General features: G+C 47.7%; 1 protein-coding gene across 2 annotated transcripts in view; it reads right to left on the bottom strand.

The window, feature by feature from the left end:
* Positions 1 to 17,500, bottom strand: part of agap1 (ArfGAP with GTPase domain, ankyrin repeat and PH domain 1) — a gene marked incomplete at its 5' end in the record, with an annotated part of 109,186 nt that overhangs the window by 8,861 nt on the left and 82,825 nt on the right. For both annotated transcript variants that reach the window (XM_079236725.1, XM_079236724.1), the window contains 3 exons: positions 9,867 to 10,089; positions 10,224 to 10,314; positions 10,675 to 10,829. In XM_079236725.1, the coding sequence (XP_079092851.1) occupies positions 9,867 to 10,089; positions 10,224 to 10,314; positions 10,675 to 10,829 (469 nt within the window). The remainder of the gene's footprint in view (positions 1 to 9,866; positions 10,090 to 10,223; positions 10,315 to 10,674; positions 10,830 to 17,500) is intronic.

A 17,500-nucleotide genomic window follows, 5' to 3' on the forward strand; every position in this document is an offset into this window, starting at 1 on the left:
GCGTCCGAGTGTTAATTACAGAGTGTGTGAGTGTGTGTGAGTGTGTGTGTGTGTGTGTGTGTGTGTGTGTGTGTCACGGTGTCAGCGGCGTCTCCTCTGGCCTAATTAGCCCTCTAATTAATGATTAACTCGCGGTAAGAGCAGCAGCTAACTGCCGAGCTAATGTGCTTTAAAGATGGACGACGTTTTTCTCCACGGCTCAAACTCTTCTTTTATTTTATTCAACGTGACGGCAGGAGAGAGAAGACGAGAGGAGGACAAGACAAAAGGAGGAGAAGAAATCAATTAGCCTTTGCTAGCGGGTCGTTAGCTGCCCTCTGATGGGCAGGGGTAATTAACTGGACTACACAGACACCGAGGGGTTAAACGAGACAAAGAGAGATCTGTGAGCCGAGACGCAACGCTAGAGACACCACAGAAGAAGAGGAGAGGGGAGGGTTCAGGAGTAGAGATGAAGAAGGAGAGGAGAGGGGGGAGAAGAAGAAGAACAACAAGTAGAACAACAACAAGCAGCATTGACCGGGCCCTCGCACCTCCACGTCGAGGGAACTGGGCAGCATTGACCGGGCCCTCTAATTGGAACTGGATGGACGCCGGCTCACGCGGCCGAGACTCTCTGTGGCCATCGGATGTCACTGGACGACAAGCATCAACATCATACAAGTGGATCTGATGAATTCCCTTCATCGTTCGCTAACGTCTAGTGCCTAGAAATAGGCAAACATTTACGTACAGATCACACAAAACGCAAAATGGCCGACTTGTGGTAAGGTTTAGATCCCAGAGAGTTACTTGTCAGTTTACATGTGGTACATACGCCTATCACAGTCTGTATATCTATGGTGAGCGTACTGCGATGGCTGCTTGTGGAATATAGCTGAATTTTCCCCTTAGAAGCTCATGGGTCCTTTTCTTCTGAACACAATGATGTCATCAAGCTTTTGATACATTTTGATGACATTGAACCAATAATGACGCAGAGAAGATTTTGTAAGAATCAGACCCAGCGTTTAGGAGGAGTTTGTAATAATGTGTTTTTCACAAAATGCAAAATGTCTAGTACATACATATAGTATATGTATATGCTATATGTATATACTATATGTATATACTATATGTATATACTATATGTATATACATATAGTATATACATATAGTATATACTATATGTATATACTATATGTATATACTATATGTATATACATATATATAGTTTTATAATCTGCACAAAGTTCATCTGAAGATGAATTGATTCCTGATCGGCTTCATCAGACCTGATCAGAGGCTGCTGCTCGCTATTGATCCTGTTGATTATTGATCCTATTGATCCTGTGGCTGGGTTCTCCTCCTCCTTCTCTTGTTCTTGTCCTTCTCCTCTTCTCCCTCTTCTTCTCCTCCTCCTCTTCTTCTCCCTCTTCTTCTTCTTCACTTCTCTTCTTCTTGTCCTTCTCCTCGTCCTCTTCTTCTCCCTCTTCTTCTTCTTCACTTCTCCTCCTCCTTCTCTTCTTCTTGTCTTTCTCCTCCTCCTCTTCTCCCTCTTCTTTTCCTCCTCTTCTTCTCCCTCTTCTTCTTCTTCACTTCTCCTCCTCCTCTTCTCCCTCTTCTTCTTCTCCTCCTCCTCCTCCTCTTCTTCTTCACTTCTCCTCCTCCTCTTCTCCCTCTTCTCCTCCTCCTCTTCTTCTCCCTCTTCTTCTCCTCCTCCTCCTCCTCTTCTTCTCCCTCTTCTTCTTCTTCACTTCTCCTCCTCCTCTTCTCCTCCTCCTCCTCCTCCTCTTCTTCTCCCTCTTCTTCTTCTTCTTCACTTCTCCTCCTCCTCTTCTCCCTCTTCTTCTTCTCCTCCTCCTCCTCCTCCTCCTCTTCTTCTTCACTTCTCCTCCTCCTCTTCTCCCTCTTCTCCTCCTCCTCTTCTTCTCCCTCTTCTCCTCCTCCTCCTCTTCTTCTCCCTCTTCTTCTTCTTCACTTCTCCTCCTCCTCTTCTCCTCCTCCTCCTCCTCCTCTTTTTCTCCCTCTTCTTCTTCTTCACTTCTCTTCTTCTCTCTTTTTTAAATAAACGTCTCACTTCAACGCTGCAAACAAATAAAAGGAGGCGAAGCGTCTGTAGGACTCAAATGTTTACCAGCTGGCCGCCATGAACCCATTCAATCCAAACACATTACCCACAATCCTCTCTCCCCCAATGTAGTCTATGAGCAATTTTCCGAGCGAGCCAATTAGCCAAGGGGGGGGGGGGGGGCACGTTATTTATTTTTTCATTATTAAAATAAGAGGTTAATCTGATGACTCAGGCATAAAGAATGTGCATTTAGTTTGTGCTTTAACCCCCCCCACCCCCCCCCATTAGCATAACCCCACCGCCACAACGGGGCCGCGTGATTGGCTCGTGTCAGCCGCCTTAATGTCAACAGTAAATTGGAGGGCTTGTTAGGCGGAGAGCAGAACAACGTCCATTAGGACTAATTTAATCAAGGAGTCCTTTACAGATGAATTAGAATGTAGGGGCCAATTACTCCTCCTGTCAGGCTCTTCTTCTGGGGTGTGTGTGTGTGTGTGTGTGTGTGTGTGTGTGTGTGTGTGTGTGGGCCGTGGGGCTACAGATAATAACGGTGGAGGAGAGATGATGGCGGGGGGGCGGCTAGTTAACTGACACACACACATACACACACACACACACGCACACAATGAATCCTCTTTATTTTTTTCTCACGGAATACTATAATAATAATAACAATTCGGCAAAATAAGACGTTGGACTCTTATTTTGAAGGAGACAACACGACTTCCTGCGTTCTGTCCAAATCTTTGGTGGGAAAGAATCAACCGGAAGAATGTTTTTATATACGTATGTAAATACGTATAAGAAAAATAAGTGTAAATATATATATTGTTGAAGTTAAAATGTTTATCATTAAAGATGAATTGTTTATAATAAAAAAATCATAATCCGGGTTATTGATCGCAAAGTATTGAAGTAAACGTATGATGTTGTTTATTGGTACATTCAAGGGGTGTGGCCTCTGATGTGTCATGTGACCTGTCCAATCTGTGTTCGGATCACAGAGCCACTGTGTGACCCCCCCCCCCGCCCCCCCGACCCTGGGGGGCAATTACCTCTGATGGGGACCGAGGGGCCCATCTGGTCCCCTGAGCCCAATCGGGCCCGCCGCCGCGCCTGCACCCCCCTACCCCCCTTTACCCACCTACCCCCCCTTTACCCACCTACCCCCACCGGCCCAGATTAAACGCCTGTTCTTAGGGCGACCATGACGGATCGGTTCCCTCTGCGGGTCCTGGTTCTCTTCTGGCCCGCCAGCGCTGACGGACCTGCCGAGTTATGACTGGACGAGCATCCGTCATGTGTCATGAGAAACAGCAGCTCTTCATCAGGAGGTCTTCCTCACTCCAAGTCCTCGTTCTCCATGAATCCACCAGAGCCTCTGATGTGACAGAGCCTCACCAGAGCACATGAGTCCTTTATCCACGTTCATAACACAAGTCAACCATACGTATTAACATAAACCATAAATATGACTCGAGGACTCAAAAGTAACTCCAGAGAGCTCCACAAGTTATGGAAATATTAATGTTCATATCCCTAGCTTCATGCTACACATGATTAGCACCTTTCTGGAAAGATTACGACCTTCAGGATCCACCAATACATCAAAACACTGAGAGACAAAACCTCAAGATATCAACACATTGCAGCCAGACACTGAAATATGACTTATGGATAAACAATACTTGGTATGTATTGTACTTACTTATGGATAAACAATACTTGGTATGTATTGTACTTACTTATGATAAACAATACTTGGTATGTATTGTACTTACTTATGGATAAACAATACTTGGTATGTATTGTACTTACTTATGATAAACAATACTTGGTATGTATTGTACTTACTTATGATAAACAATACTTGGTATGTATTGTACTTATGATAAACTATACTTGGTATGTATTGTACTTACTTATGATAAACTATACTTGGTATGTATTGTACTTACTTATGATAAACAATACTTGGTATGTATTGTACTTATGATAAACTATACTTGGTATGTATTGTACTTACTTATGATAAACTATACTTGGTATGTATTGTACTTACTTATGGATAAACAATACTTGGTATGTATTGTACTTACTTATGATAAACTATACTTGGTATGTATTGTACTTACTTATGATAAACAATACTTGGTATGTATTGTACTTATGATAAACTATACTTGGTATGTATTGTACTTACTTATGATAAACTATACTTGGTATGTATTGTACTTACTTATGATAAACAATACTTGGTATGTATTGTACTTACTTATGATAAACAATACTTGGTATGTATTGTACTTACTTATGGATAAACAATACTTGGTATGTATTGTACTTACTTATGATAAACAATACTTGGTATGTATTGTACTTACTTATGGATAAACAATACTTGGTATGTATTGTACTTACTTATGATAAACAATACTTGGTATGTATTGTACTTACTTATGATAAACAATACTTGGTATGTATTGTACTTACTTATGGATAAACAATACTCTCTTGGTATGTTTTGGTGAATCTGCTTGAGCAGAGCTCCTCTGTTGTGGAACCAGAGGCGTTCAAGGTCCAGGAAGAAAGTTAGGGCATTTTTGCTTTCAGCAGACCTAAAACTACGGTACAAGAAATGTGCGCTAAATGAATCACTTATATTTAACTTTACTTAATCAAAGTTCCCTGTCTTAAGCTCCTCCTCCTCTGTCCCCTGTCTCCTTAAGCTCCTCCTCCTCTGTCTCCTTCACCTCTTTGGCACCAGAACATTTCCAGGTTTCTGACTCGCGGCTCGTCTGATCTTAATGCCGTGTTCACACCAAAACAGTTGCGAAATATTCGCGCGTCCAGATTACATGTTTAGTCAGTGCACAGCCGCGTTAGGTTGCGAAAAAGCGGATTTTTCAGCGGGCGTCGCGATAGAGGCGAAACGGCGCAACGCGTTTTTCCCCCGGCGTTCAAATATTTCAACTCCAGCGAATAATTCGCATGACGCGGAGTTGCGAAAGCCAATCAGCGTTGAGAAGCTCCGCCCGGCATCACCGCGGTGACTGAAGGAAGCTGCTGGTCCTGAAGGAGCGCTGGAAGCGGCTTCACTCAGACACTCGTCCTGGAGGAGGAGCTGAGTGTGACCACGGATAATGTTATGAACCCAGACACGGGGCGGGTGGTGTCCCACGTGTGTGGGACTTCCTCAACAAGTAGAAAGCAGAACTAGAGGTTATTTACCTGGTGGATGAAGGAAATAGTAAATGTTTTCAAGACACAGAGATAAGCCCCGCCCCCTTTCCCCGCGATGGTTGCGAAAAAACGAATTAACCACATAGAGCGAATTTTTCACCTGCGGCGCGATATATAGGCGAAGTGGAGTTGCGAAAATTCGCAACTGTTTTGGTGTGAACACGACATGAGAGTTTCAGGTTCGTCTTTTTTATCCCAACAGAGAATTAAACTGTGGACGAAGACCAGGAGTTAGCTTGAGAGGACACGAGGGGACAAGGACACGAGGACACAAGGACACGAGGGGACGAGGACACAAGGACACGAGGACACAAGGACACAAGGGGACGAGGACACAAGGGGACGAGGACACCAGGGCCCGGGGGACGGAGGCCGGATTAGCAGCGCTGTCACTCGCGGTCCGCTAACGCTAACGGCCGGCGTCAAAAGGGCCTTCGGGTGCTGGTGTTGACGCGCCACTCGACAGATAATTAAAACAATGAGCCGCGGCGCCAAAGAGCCGAGCACCGATGGGTGCTGCGGCGGGTGGGAGGAGGGGGCGGGGGTTTAGGGGCGCCGCAAACGGGCAGAGCGCCCAAACTTAGCAGCCCCTTCGGCGCTGGCATCAGCTGGGCGACCGACGCCGGCCGAGGTGATGACGGCTGACCGCGGGCCGCCAGAGGTTAATGGGAACGTTTAGAAGGACGAGCCGTTGCACCAGTAGCAGCATCCCACCAGTAGCAGCATCCCAGAGCCACGGCTAAGCCCCGCCCCCGCGAGGGACGCACGTCAACAAGAATCGCTCCCTCGTCGCCCCTAAAAAACGATGAGCGGCGACAGTCTTGCCTCCTGAGACCCGGCTGACGTTAATGAGACCTGGACCGGCCGGCGCTGTGGGGGAGGAGGAGGAGGAGGGGGAGGGAGATAAAGAGATGATGACAACAGTTGGAGATGGCGCTCGGCCCTGTCACATATCTCATTGGACGGGGGCGTCGCCGAGCGATCTCTCCCGACATGATTCCTCCCTCCGGAGAGGCGGTGGGGAGGAAGAGGAGGAGGCATCTCATTCCCTTCCCTCCAAATCCTCCTCTTTCCTTGTTTCCGTCTGCTCCTCCAGCTCCTCTTGCTCCTTCCTCCTCTTCCTCCTCTTCCTCCCAGTCCCCCTTACAGGACCTAATTGGGAGGCGGTGGGAGCAGACCTTGACAGACAGGAGGTCAGTGTAATTGCTGCTGGCCATATTTAACATTAAGATAATCAGGCCATTAATTACCCTTTGGATCATTAAATCAGCCACTTGCAAAATGAAATTTCGGCCTCTATTACTCACTTGAGAGACCACGAGGGGAAGAAGGCATCTCTACATCCATCAGACCCCAACCCCCCCCCCCCCCCCCCCCCCCCCCCCCACTGCACAACCTGCACCTCTTCTTCTTCTCCCTCTTTAATTCAGGTTTCTGGTGCAGAGACTTGATATTTAAAGTGACACGACACGGAAGAACTGGATGAATATTATGTGTATATACATATATATTTATGTATACATGTATATAGACATATATATATACATGTATACGAGTATGAGTTATACACTGTGGAGTTGAAACTTCTACTATGACGGAGTACCTTTACACTGTAGTACATTTGTAGTATTAGTACTTCTACTATACTATACTCTCTATATATATTTACTCCCTTTCTTTTGCACAGGAAGTTCTTATTTGTTGTAAATAAACAGTAGAAGAAAAGTCACTTCCTGTCTGTGCTTCACAATAAATGTGTTTCAGAGGGAGGAAGTTATCTGTAATAAAACTACTTGTTCAGAGGTACTTCTGTGTTTTATTGCGTGTTTAATGAAGCCGGACGGAGGAGAGCGACCCGCTAAAAGAGGACTGATGCTACACTTAACAAGAGGAGCAAGTACCACCTAAACACTACCAAGTACTACCAGCAAAATGTACTACAGAAGAAGGATGTGTCTTTATTATAGAATACTATGAAAACAAGTGTACTTTACTCGCGTTTGTCAAAGATTATTTGTGTACTGCAGATTAATACTATAGTACTGCATCATATAATAAAACAATACATGTTTAAATATACAGTACAATATCTCCCTCTGAGTTGTATAAAGGAAGTACTCAAGTAAATGTACTCGGCTTAATCTTCCTATAAAAAAATATATATCTATACATATATATATAAATAATAATATATTATGTCTAGAGATATATACACATTATAAATAATATATATTTAAAAATAGGGTTAAACATCCTGAGCGAGGACAGGGAGAAGAAACACAAAGAAGGAGGAGAGGAAAGATGGAGGGAGGGATTAATGGAGGTGAAACGACAGACAGCCACTTAAGGGATGGACTGATAAATACTATCGACATGAGCGCTGCGCTTAATTGAGATAATATTGACCTCCTCCTCTAATCTCTTCAGGGGAAACATGCTTCAGATTCATAAATAAATAGGAACATGAGCACCAATAAAAGCATTAGTGGTCTGATGGAGGAGGTCTGGAGGCCCGTCGATAGTGTGTGTGTGTGTGTGTGTGTGTGTGTGTGTGTGTGTGTGTGAGAGTGTGTGTGAGTGTGTGTGTGTGAGAGTGTGTGTGTGTGTGTGTGTGTGAGAGTGTGTGTGTGTGTGAGTGTGTGTGTGTGTGAGTGTGTGTGTGTGTGAGAGTGTGTGTGTGTGTGTGTGTGTGAGAGTGTGTGTGTGTGTGTGTGAGTGTGTGTGTGTGAGAGTGTGTGTGTGTGAGAGTGTGTGTGTGTGTGAGTGTGTGTGTGTGTGAGTGTGTGTGTGTGAGAGTGTGTGTGTGTGTGTGTGTGAGAGTGTGTGTGTGTGTGAGTGTGTGTGTGTGTGTGAGTGTGTGTGTGAGTGTGTGTGTGTGTGTGTGTGTGTGAGTGTGTGTGTGTGTTGTACTGCAGACACACTGCTGGATGTTTTACTGTTCGTTAGTCTGACATAAAAAAGTGAGAATTAATCATGAGACAAGAAACACAGTTTTGACCAGAGAATACTAGAAGAAGAGCTCAGCGGTTTGGAGGTCGACATCTTGATTTCTGGAGGTCGACATCTTGGTTTTTGGTGGACACCATCTTGTTTTTTGGAGGTCGACATCTTGATTTTTGGCGGGTCGTCATGTTGGTTTTTGGATGTCGCCACCTTGGTTTTTGGAGGTCGACATCTTGATTTCTGGAGGTCGACATCTAGGTTTTTGGTGGACACCATCTTGTTTTTTGGAGGTCGACATCTTGATTTTTGGCGGGTCGTCATGTTGGTTTTTGGATGTCGCCACCTTGGTTTTTGGAGGTCGACATCTTGATTTCTGGAGGTCGACATCTAGGTTTTTGGTGGACACCATCTTGTTTTTTGGAGGTCGACATCTTGATTTTTGGCGGGTCGTCATGTTGGTTTTTGGATGTCGCCACCTTGGTTTTTGGAGGTCGACATCTTGATTTCTGGAGGTCGACATCTAGGTTTTTGGTGGACACCATCTTGTTTTTTGGAGGTCGACATCTTGGTTTTTGGTGGACACCATCTTGTTTTTTGGAGGTCGACATCTTGGTTTTTGGTGGACACCATCTTGTTTTTTGGAGGTCGACATCTTGGTTTTTGGTGGACACCATCTTGGTTTTTGGAGGTCGACATCTTGGTTTTTGGTCACCATCTTGGTTTTTGGTGGTCGCCATCTTGGTTTTTGGAGGTCACCATCTTGGTTTTTGGAGGTCGCCATCTTGGATGTTGGAGGTCGCCATCTTGGTTGTTGGTGGTCGCCATCTTGGTTGTTGGTGGTCGCCATCTTGGTTGTTGGTGGTGGCCATCTTGGTTTTTTAACACATGAAGCTTTGACTTCTCTTTAAAGAACCGGAGTATTTCTTCTCAAAACTGCTGAATAACTGAATGAAAAGATGTACTTATACAACGCAGAGTAGTTGTCATAGTGCAGAAAAAAGTACAATATGTACCTGTGAGAGTACTTGTACACGTTTACTGCATTAAATCATGGAGTACTTCTAACGTTTACGAAAACAGGAGATGTAAATAGTTTTTTATTTTGTCGTTTTAAAATGTGCGAATGTGTTTGTGAGCAGAACTGTATACACTGTGTGTGTGAGTGTGTGTGTGGTCATGTGGGGAGTAATTATAAGGTGCTTCTGTTGACTAATGAGTGTTGGGGGTGAGAGCAGGGGGAGGACGGGGAAGTCGATCTTTATGTGGACGGCAGTCAGCTCTAATTTGTTATGATGGCTGCTGGGTTCCCAGAGAGCTGCAGCGGCCGATAATCACACACACACACACACACACACCACGCTAAAGTTCACCCATTTATTACGATCCTTGTAGTCGACGAGACAACACACAGAAACGAGCCTGGCAGTCGATGAGGAGCGCTGCCTCCTACCTGCAGCCGCTGGTACTTCCTCTAAATACACAGCAGAGGTACTGGTACTGATCTAACTAGAGGTACTGGTACTGATCTAACTAGAGGTACTGGTACAGCCTCTATATAGGTACTGGTACTGATCTAACTAGAGGTACTGGTACTGCCTCTATAGAGGTACTGGTATGGGCCTCCTACCTGCTGGCGTCCGGCGCCGGCTTCAGGCGGCCCTGTGCGTTGGCCTCCCACACGCTGTTGGCGAGCTCGTTGCCGATGGCCGACATGACCTTGAGGAGCTCCAGGGGCCACTCGTCCAGGTCCAGGGACCGGACCCGGGACAGGTGGGTGCCCAGGTTCCTGTGGATCCCCGAGCACTCGATGCAGATCAGGGCCCCCAGGTTGAGGCTGGCCCAGTCGGGGTCTGGACACAAGAACACAGCAGACGTTCTGATCGTTTCCTTTGATCTCGTCGCTCTGGTTCATTACAATGATGATGAAGATGATGATGACGATGATGATGATGATGACATCACCACTAAAGCTTCATGAACTCACTCTGAGCTTCACAGTCGGCACAGCGGCCGTTGCCCCGGATCCCTCTGATGGCCTGCAGCGCCATGGCCTCCGTCTGGCTCGGCAGGCGGGACTGGAGCACACACAGTATTATTATATACAAATATTGTGTATTATATACACATTATGTATAAAAACACTAATATGATGTACTGACGAGTGAAAACACAGAAACATTATTATGTATTATATACAAATATTGTGTATAAAACACAAATATTGTGTATAAAACACAAATATTGTGTACTGACGTCTGAAAACACAGAAACAATTCTAGGAAAAATTCAAACAAGACCAAAGTGTAGAAGAATTAAACGAATAAATAAAATACAACAAAAGCAACAGAATGGAACAACGAGACCACGAGAAGCTTCAGAACAGCAGCTCCAACAGAAGAAGACCATGGAAGCGGCTGAAAGCCCGGCAGACTCACCTTGTGCTTGCTGCTCTCGCAGGACTGCAGGCTGGCCAGGATCTGGCTCTCCACCACCTGGACCCAGGCGTCCCGCTCCTCGTAGGACGCCGCCTCGAAGTGCCACGTCTGGCCCGTCAGAGACACGATGGTGAGCTCGAAGTTCTCCTCTTGTTCTGCGGAGACAGAGGCCACGGTCAGGACCGGGTTCTGAGGGTTCTACCGGTCAGGACCGGAGATTCTAAGGGTTCTGAGACAGAGGCCACGGTCAGGACTACAGGGTTCAGGACTACAGGGTTCTGCAGCTCAGAACCCTGTAGTCCTGAACCCTGCTGACCCCCTCATTACAATCAGGGCCGCTGGAGCGGTTACATTACCCAGAACCCCCTCTGAGGTCAATGGGACCATCACTAGACTTTTTTAAAGCAGCTGGAGGTTCATTGACTCACTAAAGGAACAGTTATTAATGTAACTAGAAAATACATCAAAGCAAAAAGGTGTATATATTAATATGCCAATAAAATGCCACAATACTGGAATAAAGACACAATGTTTCGACCCAAAACCTTTACATTTATAAAGAAACTGGAATAAAAAGAGGATTTCGCTGAACAATCAAAATGATTGAAACAACGATAACACAAGTTGTCCGTTTAATAATCCAGCAATGGACTCAACATGTAGTTCAGCTCTGATCTTTAGTTTATGGACTGCTGCTCTGAACAAGCTTCTCTAGCTATCATTATGAACTCTTCAGACATACGAGCTGAAAAGGTCCTGAGAGATGAAAAGGTCCTGAGAGATGTAAAGGTCCTGAGAGATGTAAAGGTCCTGAGAGATGAAAAGGTCCTGAGAGATGAAAAGGTCCTGAGAGATGAAAAGGTCCTGAGAGATGTAAAGGTCCTGAGAGATGAAAAGGTCCTGAGAGATGAAAAGGTCCTGAGAGATGAAAAGGTCCTGAGAGCGGAGGAAGCGCAGGAGAGGCAGAGCGAGGACCTTTCAGGTCAAGAACCACGATGAAGTGAGATCAACGAGGAACATGAGGAACCTGTTAGCACAGGAAGTGGAGAGGACAGGAAATGGAGGTGAAGATCAGACGACGAGCCGCTCTGTTTACCATTAGTTGATCGGCCATCAAAGGACGGCCTCCAGCTCGCCAAACAACTCCCAGCATCCCTTCTGTTTCCCCGTGTTCGCTCCTCCTCATCTCCACTCGTTTGGATAATTGGGAGCGTCTCAGAGCTCCGGAGCCGAAGCTCCCCTCCGGCTGGGTTAATCAGCGGCCCGGTCCGAGGAGAGGAAGGACGGCGAGGAAAGGATGCAAGGAAGAGCCCGAGGCTTCCAGGAGGGAGATTGAAAACACCTTGGCTCGCCAACGCTTCCTTTGCCGAGGATGCTTTTCATGTCCGAGCTTCAGGCGTCCGGTCCGGTCGTTAGAGCTTCACCGGCTGGAGGTCGGGCCAGACTCTGGTCTAAAGGACAGGAAACGCACTCCGGTCCGTTTGAGAGACGAAGATACGCCGCTAAATACTCAGCAAGCTTTAGTCTGACGAATGAAAAGGACTCTTTGAAACTGGGACGTGGAACCAGATCAGGTCTAAAACATGAACGTTCACGTGAAGAGGACTTCTAAACCAAACCTTTGATCTGTATCTCATCAGCGTTCACACACGTCCTGACCACTGGACCAGGACTTTAAACCAAATGTCCATTAGAAACATTTAGTGTAAAAACAGTAAAAAGTGAGTGAATGTAGTATTTAAACTAACAATGAGAATACAAAGCATACAGTAAACCTTAAATGACTCAAATGAATGAGACAGTAGTTTGATTAAAAGAATAAACATTTATATAGATGCCTGTATGTATGCCTGCTGATATTTTGAGTCTTTCTTTTAAAAGCATATTCATTATTTCAAACTCAGCGTAAATGAACGTCATTATTTCCAGGATTTTTCCAGGAAATAACCATTTTAAACTCCATGACCGTTCCAGGTTACCATGACGTCAGAGCCCTGCTTATCTTCCTCCTTCCTCCAGGATCCTGCATCAGGACCTTTGTTCTGATCTGAGACCTGATCGTCTGGAGACCAGAGTCTGCAGAGGCCGCCCACCCATCAAGCGCCGGTTTGAGCCCCGCAGGGTCAAGAATCCCATCATAATTAAATTCCCATGATTCTCTGTTTTCGGGGGAAGGAGGGAGGGGCTGCTGCTTGACAATCATGGAAAGCAACACGCCAGAAAGGGGGCGCAGATTAAACGCTGCTTCTGGATTTAAATGCTGCACGCTGACCCGGCTAATGAATAAAATGATGGGGGGGCATCAAGGCTGAGCGGCTCCAGGACCACTCCCACAATGCAGTCTGATTCTGAGCTGCTGGAGCAAAGCACCGGCCGTCAGAGCGTGGCTGGTGAACAGAGTGCAGCGTTTACAGATGAAGAGTCGGGCTGAGGAGGAGACACGACAACAGACATCAGCTGATGAGCGAGAGGCGTCTTCAGGAACCTTCCCCTCGGGGAGCGGAGTCCAGCTCGTTGAGACGCCTCCGTCTGGATCCAGAGAGCGTTTGTCCCAGAGCCTCGTCTTGCAGACGCCGCCTCCTAAACGTATGCATGAGAGTGCAAACAGGGCGAGCCGGTGATCACCGCCTCGCCTCTCGGCTACTGTGCCGACATTCAGGGAGGCGGCGCCGAGGCAATTTGTGAACTCTGACACCGATAACCTTTAGCAGCAGCAACAGAACAAACCAAACATACTGCATTTACACGAGGCGTGTGTGTGTGTGTGTGTGTGTGTGTGTGACAGCGGCGCTGTGTGCGATGAGAGGGGAGGCGTGAGGGAGACAAAAGGCGCCTCGGGAAACACAAATTAAAAGCCTTAAATGTCACCGCACACAGTATTGCTTTGCGACACAGGTCATTACTCCCCGTATTATTCGCAGCCTTTTACAACATTAATAACCTGGAAAATATCGTATCGCCGACGATTGTTCTGAAGGGGGGAGGGGCTTCTGAAGAAATATGAAGGCAGGTTGTGTTTGAGACGTCGACTGATTGAGATGATTTAACTCTTTGACCAACTTCTTCTGGAGACTTTAGACTTCAGGTGAATAAAGGCTGTAGGACGAGAAGGTAATACAACAAGGAAAGGAGACGAGGGACTAAAGGAAGGAGTGAGACGAGGGAAGGTAATACAACAAGGAAAGGAGACGAGGGACTAAAGGAAGGAGTGAGACGAGGGAAGGTAATACAACAAGGAAAGGAGACGAGGGACTAAAGGAAGGAGTGAGACGAGGGAAGGTAATACAACAAGAAAAGGAGACGAGGGACTAAAGGAAGGAGTGAGACGAGGGAAGGTAATACAACAAGGAAAGGAGACGAGGGACTAAAGGAAGGAGTGAGACGAGGGAAGGTAATACAACAAGGAAAGGAGACGAGGGACTAAAGGAAGGAGTGAGACGAGGGAAGGTAATACAACAAGGAAAGGAGACGAGGGACTAAAGGAAGGAGTGAGACGAGGGAAGGTAATACAACAAGGAAAGGAGACGAGGGACTAAAGGAAGGAGTGAGACGAGAGAAGGTAATACAACAAGGAAAGGAGACGAGGGATTAAAGGAAGGAGTGAGACGAGGGAAGGTAATACAACAAGGAAAGGAGACGAGGGACTAAAGGAAGGAGTGAGATGAGAGAAGGTAATAAAACAAGGAAAGGAGACGAGGGACTAAAGGAAGGTAGAAGAGAGAAGGTAATAAAACAAGGAAAGGAGACGAGGGACTAAGGAAGGAAGCTGTGATCTGGTGATTGCAGAAGTCTATGAAAGAGTTTCTTCCTCCGTCAGATGAATTAAGTTAACTACGACTCCCATGATGCATTTCAGCAGCAAACGTCCATCAGAGCTGAACATTCTGGTGACGAGCTGAGCAGATGAATTACTTCCTGTCCACAAGGACGGCCCCCGAGGCTCATGGGTAATGTAGTGTTTAAAAGCTTCATCCAGCTCCAACTATTATTTAAACATTCTTCTTATTCAAATCACCACAACCTGCTCACTGGGCGGAGGGCAGGGGATCAGGGGGTCAGAGGTCATGGGGTCATGGGGGTCCACAGGGGTCAGAGGTCATGTCCACCGTGGGTCTCAGGTCCACCACAACACTTCTTTACCTTCTGAGTTGTGCAGACTGTTGCTGTAAATGCTGCGCAGACTACCAACGCGGTTAAGTTTCCACGCTTTACGCTTCACTGCATCCCGAAGAGAGGAAGAGGAGGGAGGGAGGAAGAGGACGAGGAGGGAAGAGGACGAGGAGGGAGGGAGGAAGAGGACGAGGAAGGAAGAGGATGAGGAGGGAGGAAGAGGACGAGGAGGGAGGGAGGAAGAGAAGGGAGGAAGAGGACAAGGAAGGAAGAGGACGAGGAGGGAGGAAGAGGACGAGGAGGGAGAGAGGAAGAGGACGAGGAGGGAGAGAGGAAGAGGACGAGGAGGGAGAGAGGAAGAGGACGAGGAGGGAGAGAGGAGGTGACATGTACAAGAGAAAACAGAGAAGAAGAAGAAACGAGAGACAGGCATCATGAAAAAATAGAGCGCTGAGGAATCAGAGGGGGCGTGGCTTGTGGCGAGAGTGGGAGGGGCCAATGAGCACGATGAAGGGATGAAGGGATGAAGGGAGACGGGAAGAGAAAACAACAAACTCATGTCGTCAGCAAATTAAATACAAAAACAAACAAACAGTTGAATTATTTTAATTATTTCCAGTCGTTTCTACTCAACACTTCCTGCTGGTTTTTCACATTAAAAGCCTGCTGTGTATCTGGGGAGTTTTTAATGTGAAACACAGAGAAACAAAAAACATCCGGCTGGAAATAAAACTCAAAGATTAATAATCTAAAGTAGAGGAGGAATCTCTCTCATAAATAAAAGCAGCTTTTCCAGCAGCTGAGCGGCGTGACCTCTGACCTCCGCTGTAATGTTCCCCCGAGGCTCCGGAGCATTTACCGGATGAAATACACTTTAAATGTTACTGCGCTTGTTTCCCTGCAGCCGAGGCTTCAACCCGCCGCTCGGCGCTCTGGGGCTCCAGCGCGAGAACATCGGCATCGCAGAATGAGCCGCCGCTTCAGAAAGGTCACGGGTTTGATTCCCTCAGAGAGGAGACGCTGTAATGTACAATCAGGTGTGGTTTACAGAAACAACACAAGGAGCTGCGCTGCATTCATGAATGTTCATGTGCTTCTGTGTTATTGAAGAATATTATCATCCATCACACGTTTATATTACAGGACAGAATGTAGAGTCTGAAATGTGTTTTATATTGCATTTATTTTGTGTATTCATGTCGTATTTATTTTGTGTATTCATGTCGTATTTATTTGGTGTACTTGTTTTATATTTATTTTGTGTATTTATGTCGTATTTATTTGGTGTATTTATTTTATATTTATTTTGTGTATTTATTTTGTGTATTTATGTCGTATTTATTTGGTGTATTCATGTTGTATTTATGTCGTATTGTCTGTTTTATTCCGAATGTTGTGAGATTGAAGCCAAACTCAATAATGTGACTAATGTACGTATTTATAGATTATTACCAAAGGTCACGTGGCATGTTTATAAATGTGTGATTTTAGATGATAAACGTGACCCACCGTGACCCGACGTGACCCGAGGTGACCCACCGTGACCCGACGTGACCCGACGTGACCCGAGGTGACCCACCGTGACCCGACGTGACCCACCGTGACCCGACGTGACCCGACGTGACCCGACGTGACCCGAGGTGACCCACCGTGACCCACCGTGACCCGAGGTGACCCACCGTGACCCGACGTGACCCGACGTGACCCGAGGTGACCCACCGTGACCCGAGGTGACCCACCGTGACCCGACGTGACCCGACGTGACCCACCGTGACCCGAGGTGACCCACCGTGACCCGACGTGACCCGACGTGACCCACCGTGACCCGACGTGACCCACCGTGACCCGACGTGACCCGACGTGACCCGAGGTGACCCACCGTGACCCGAGGTGACCCACCGTGACCCGAGGTGACCCACCGTGACCCGACGTGACCCGACGTGACCCACCGTGACCCGAGGTGACCCACCGTGACCCGAGGTGACCCACCGTGACCCGACGTGACCCGACGTGACCCACCGTGACCCGAGGTGACCCGACGTGACCCGAGGTGACCCACCGTGACCCGAGGTGACCCACCGTGACCCGACGTGACCCGAGGTGACCCGACGTGACCCGAGGTGACCCACCGTGACCCGACGTGACCCGACGTGACCCACCGTGACCCGACGTGACCCGAGGTGACCCATCGTGACCCGAGGTGACCCGACGTGGCCCGACGTGACCCGACGTGACCCACCGTGACCCGAGGTGACCCGACGTGACCCGAGGTGACCCACCGTGACCCGAGGTGACCCACCGTGACCCGACGTGACCCGACGTGACCCACCGTGACCCGAGGTGACCCACCGTGACCCGACGTGACCCGACGTGACCCACCGTGACCCGACGTGACCCACCGTGACCCGACGTGACCCGACGTGACCCGAGGTGACCCACCGTGACCCGAGGTGACCCACCGTGACCCGAGGTGACCCACCGTGACCCGACGTGACCCACCGTGACCCGAGGTGACCCACCGTGACCCGAGGTGACCCACCGTGACCCGACGTGACCCGACGTGACCCACCGTGACCCGAGGTGACCCGACGTGACCCGAGGTGACCCACCGTGACCCGAGGTGACCCACCGTGACCCGACGTGACCCGAGGTGACCCGACGTGACCCGAGGTGACCCACCGTGACCCGACGTGACCCGACGTGACCCACCGTGACC

This window comes from Taurulus bubalis, assembly GCF_910589615.1.
Source record: "Taurulus bubalis genome assembly, chromosome: 21".
NCBI classification, from domain to species: Eukaryota; Metazoa; Chordata; class Actinopteri; order Perciformes; family Cottidae; genus Taurulus; species Taurulus bubalis.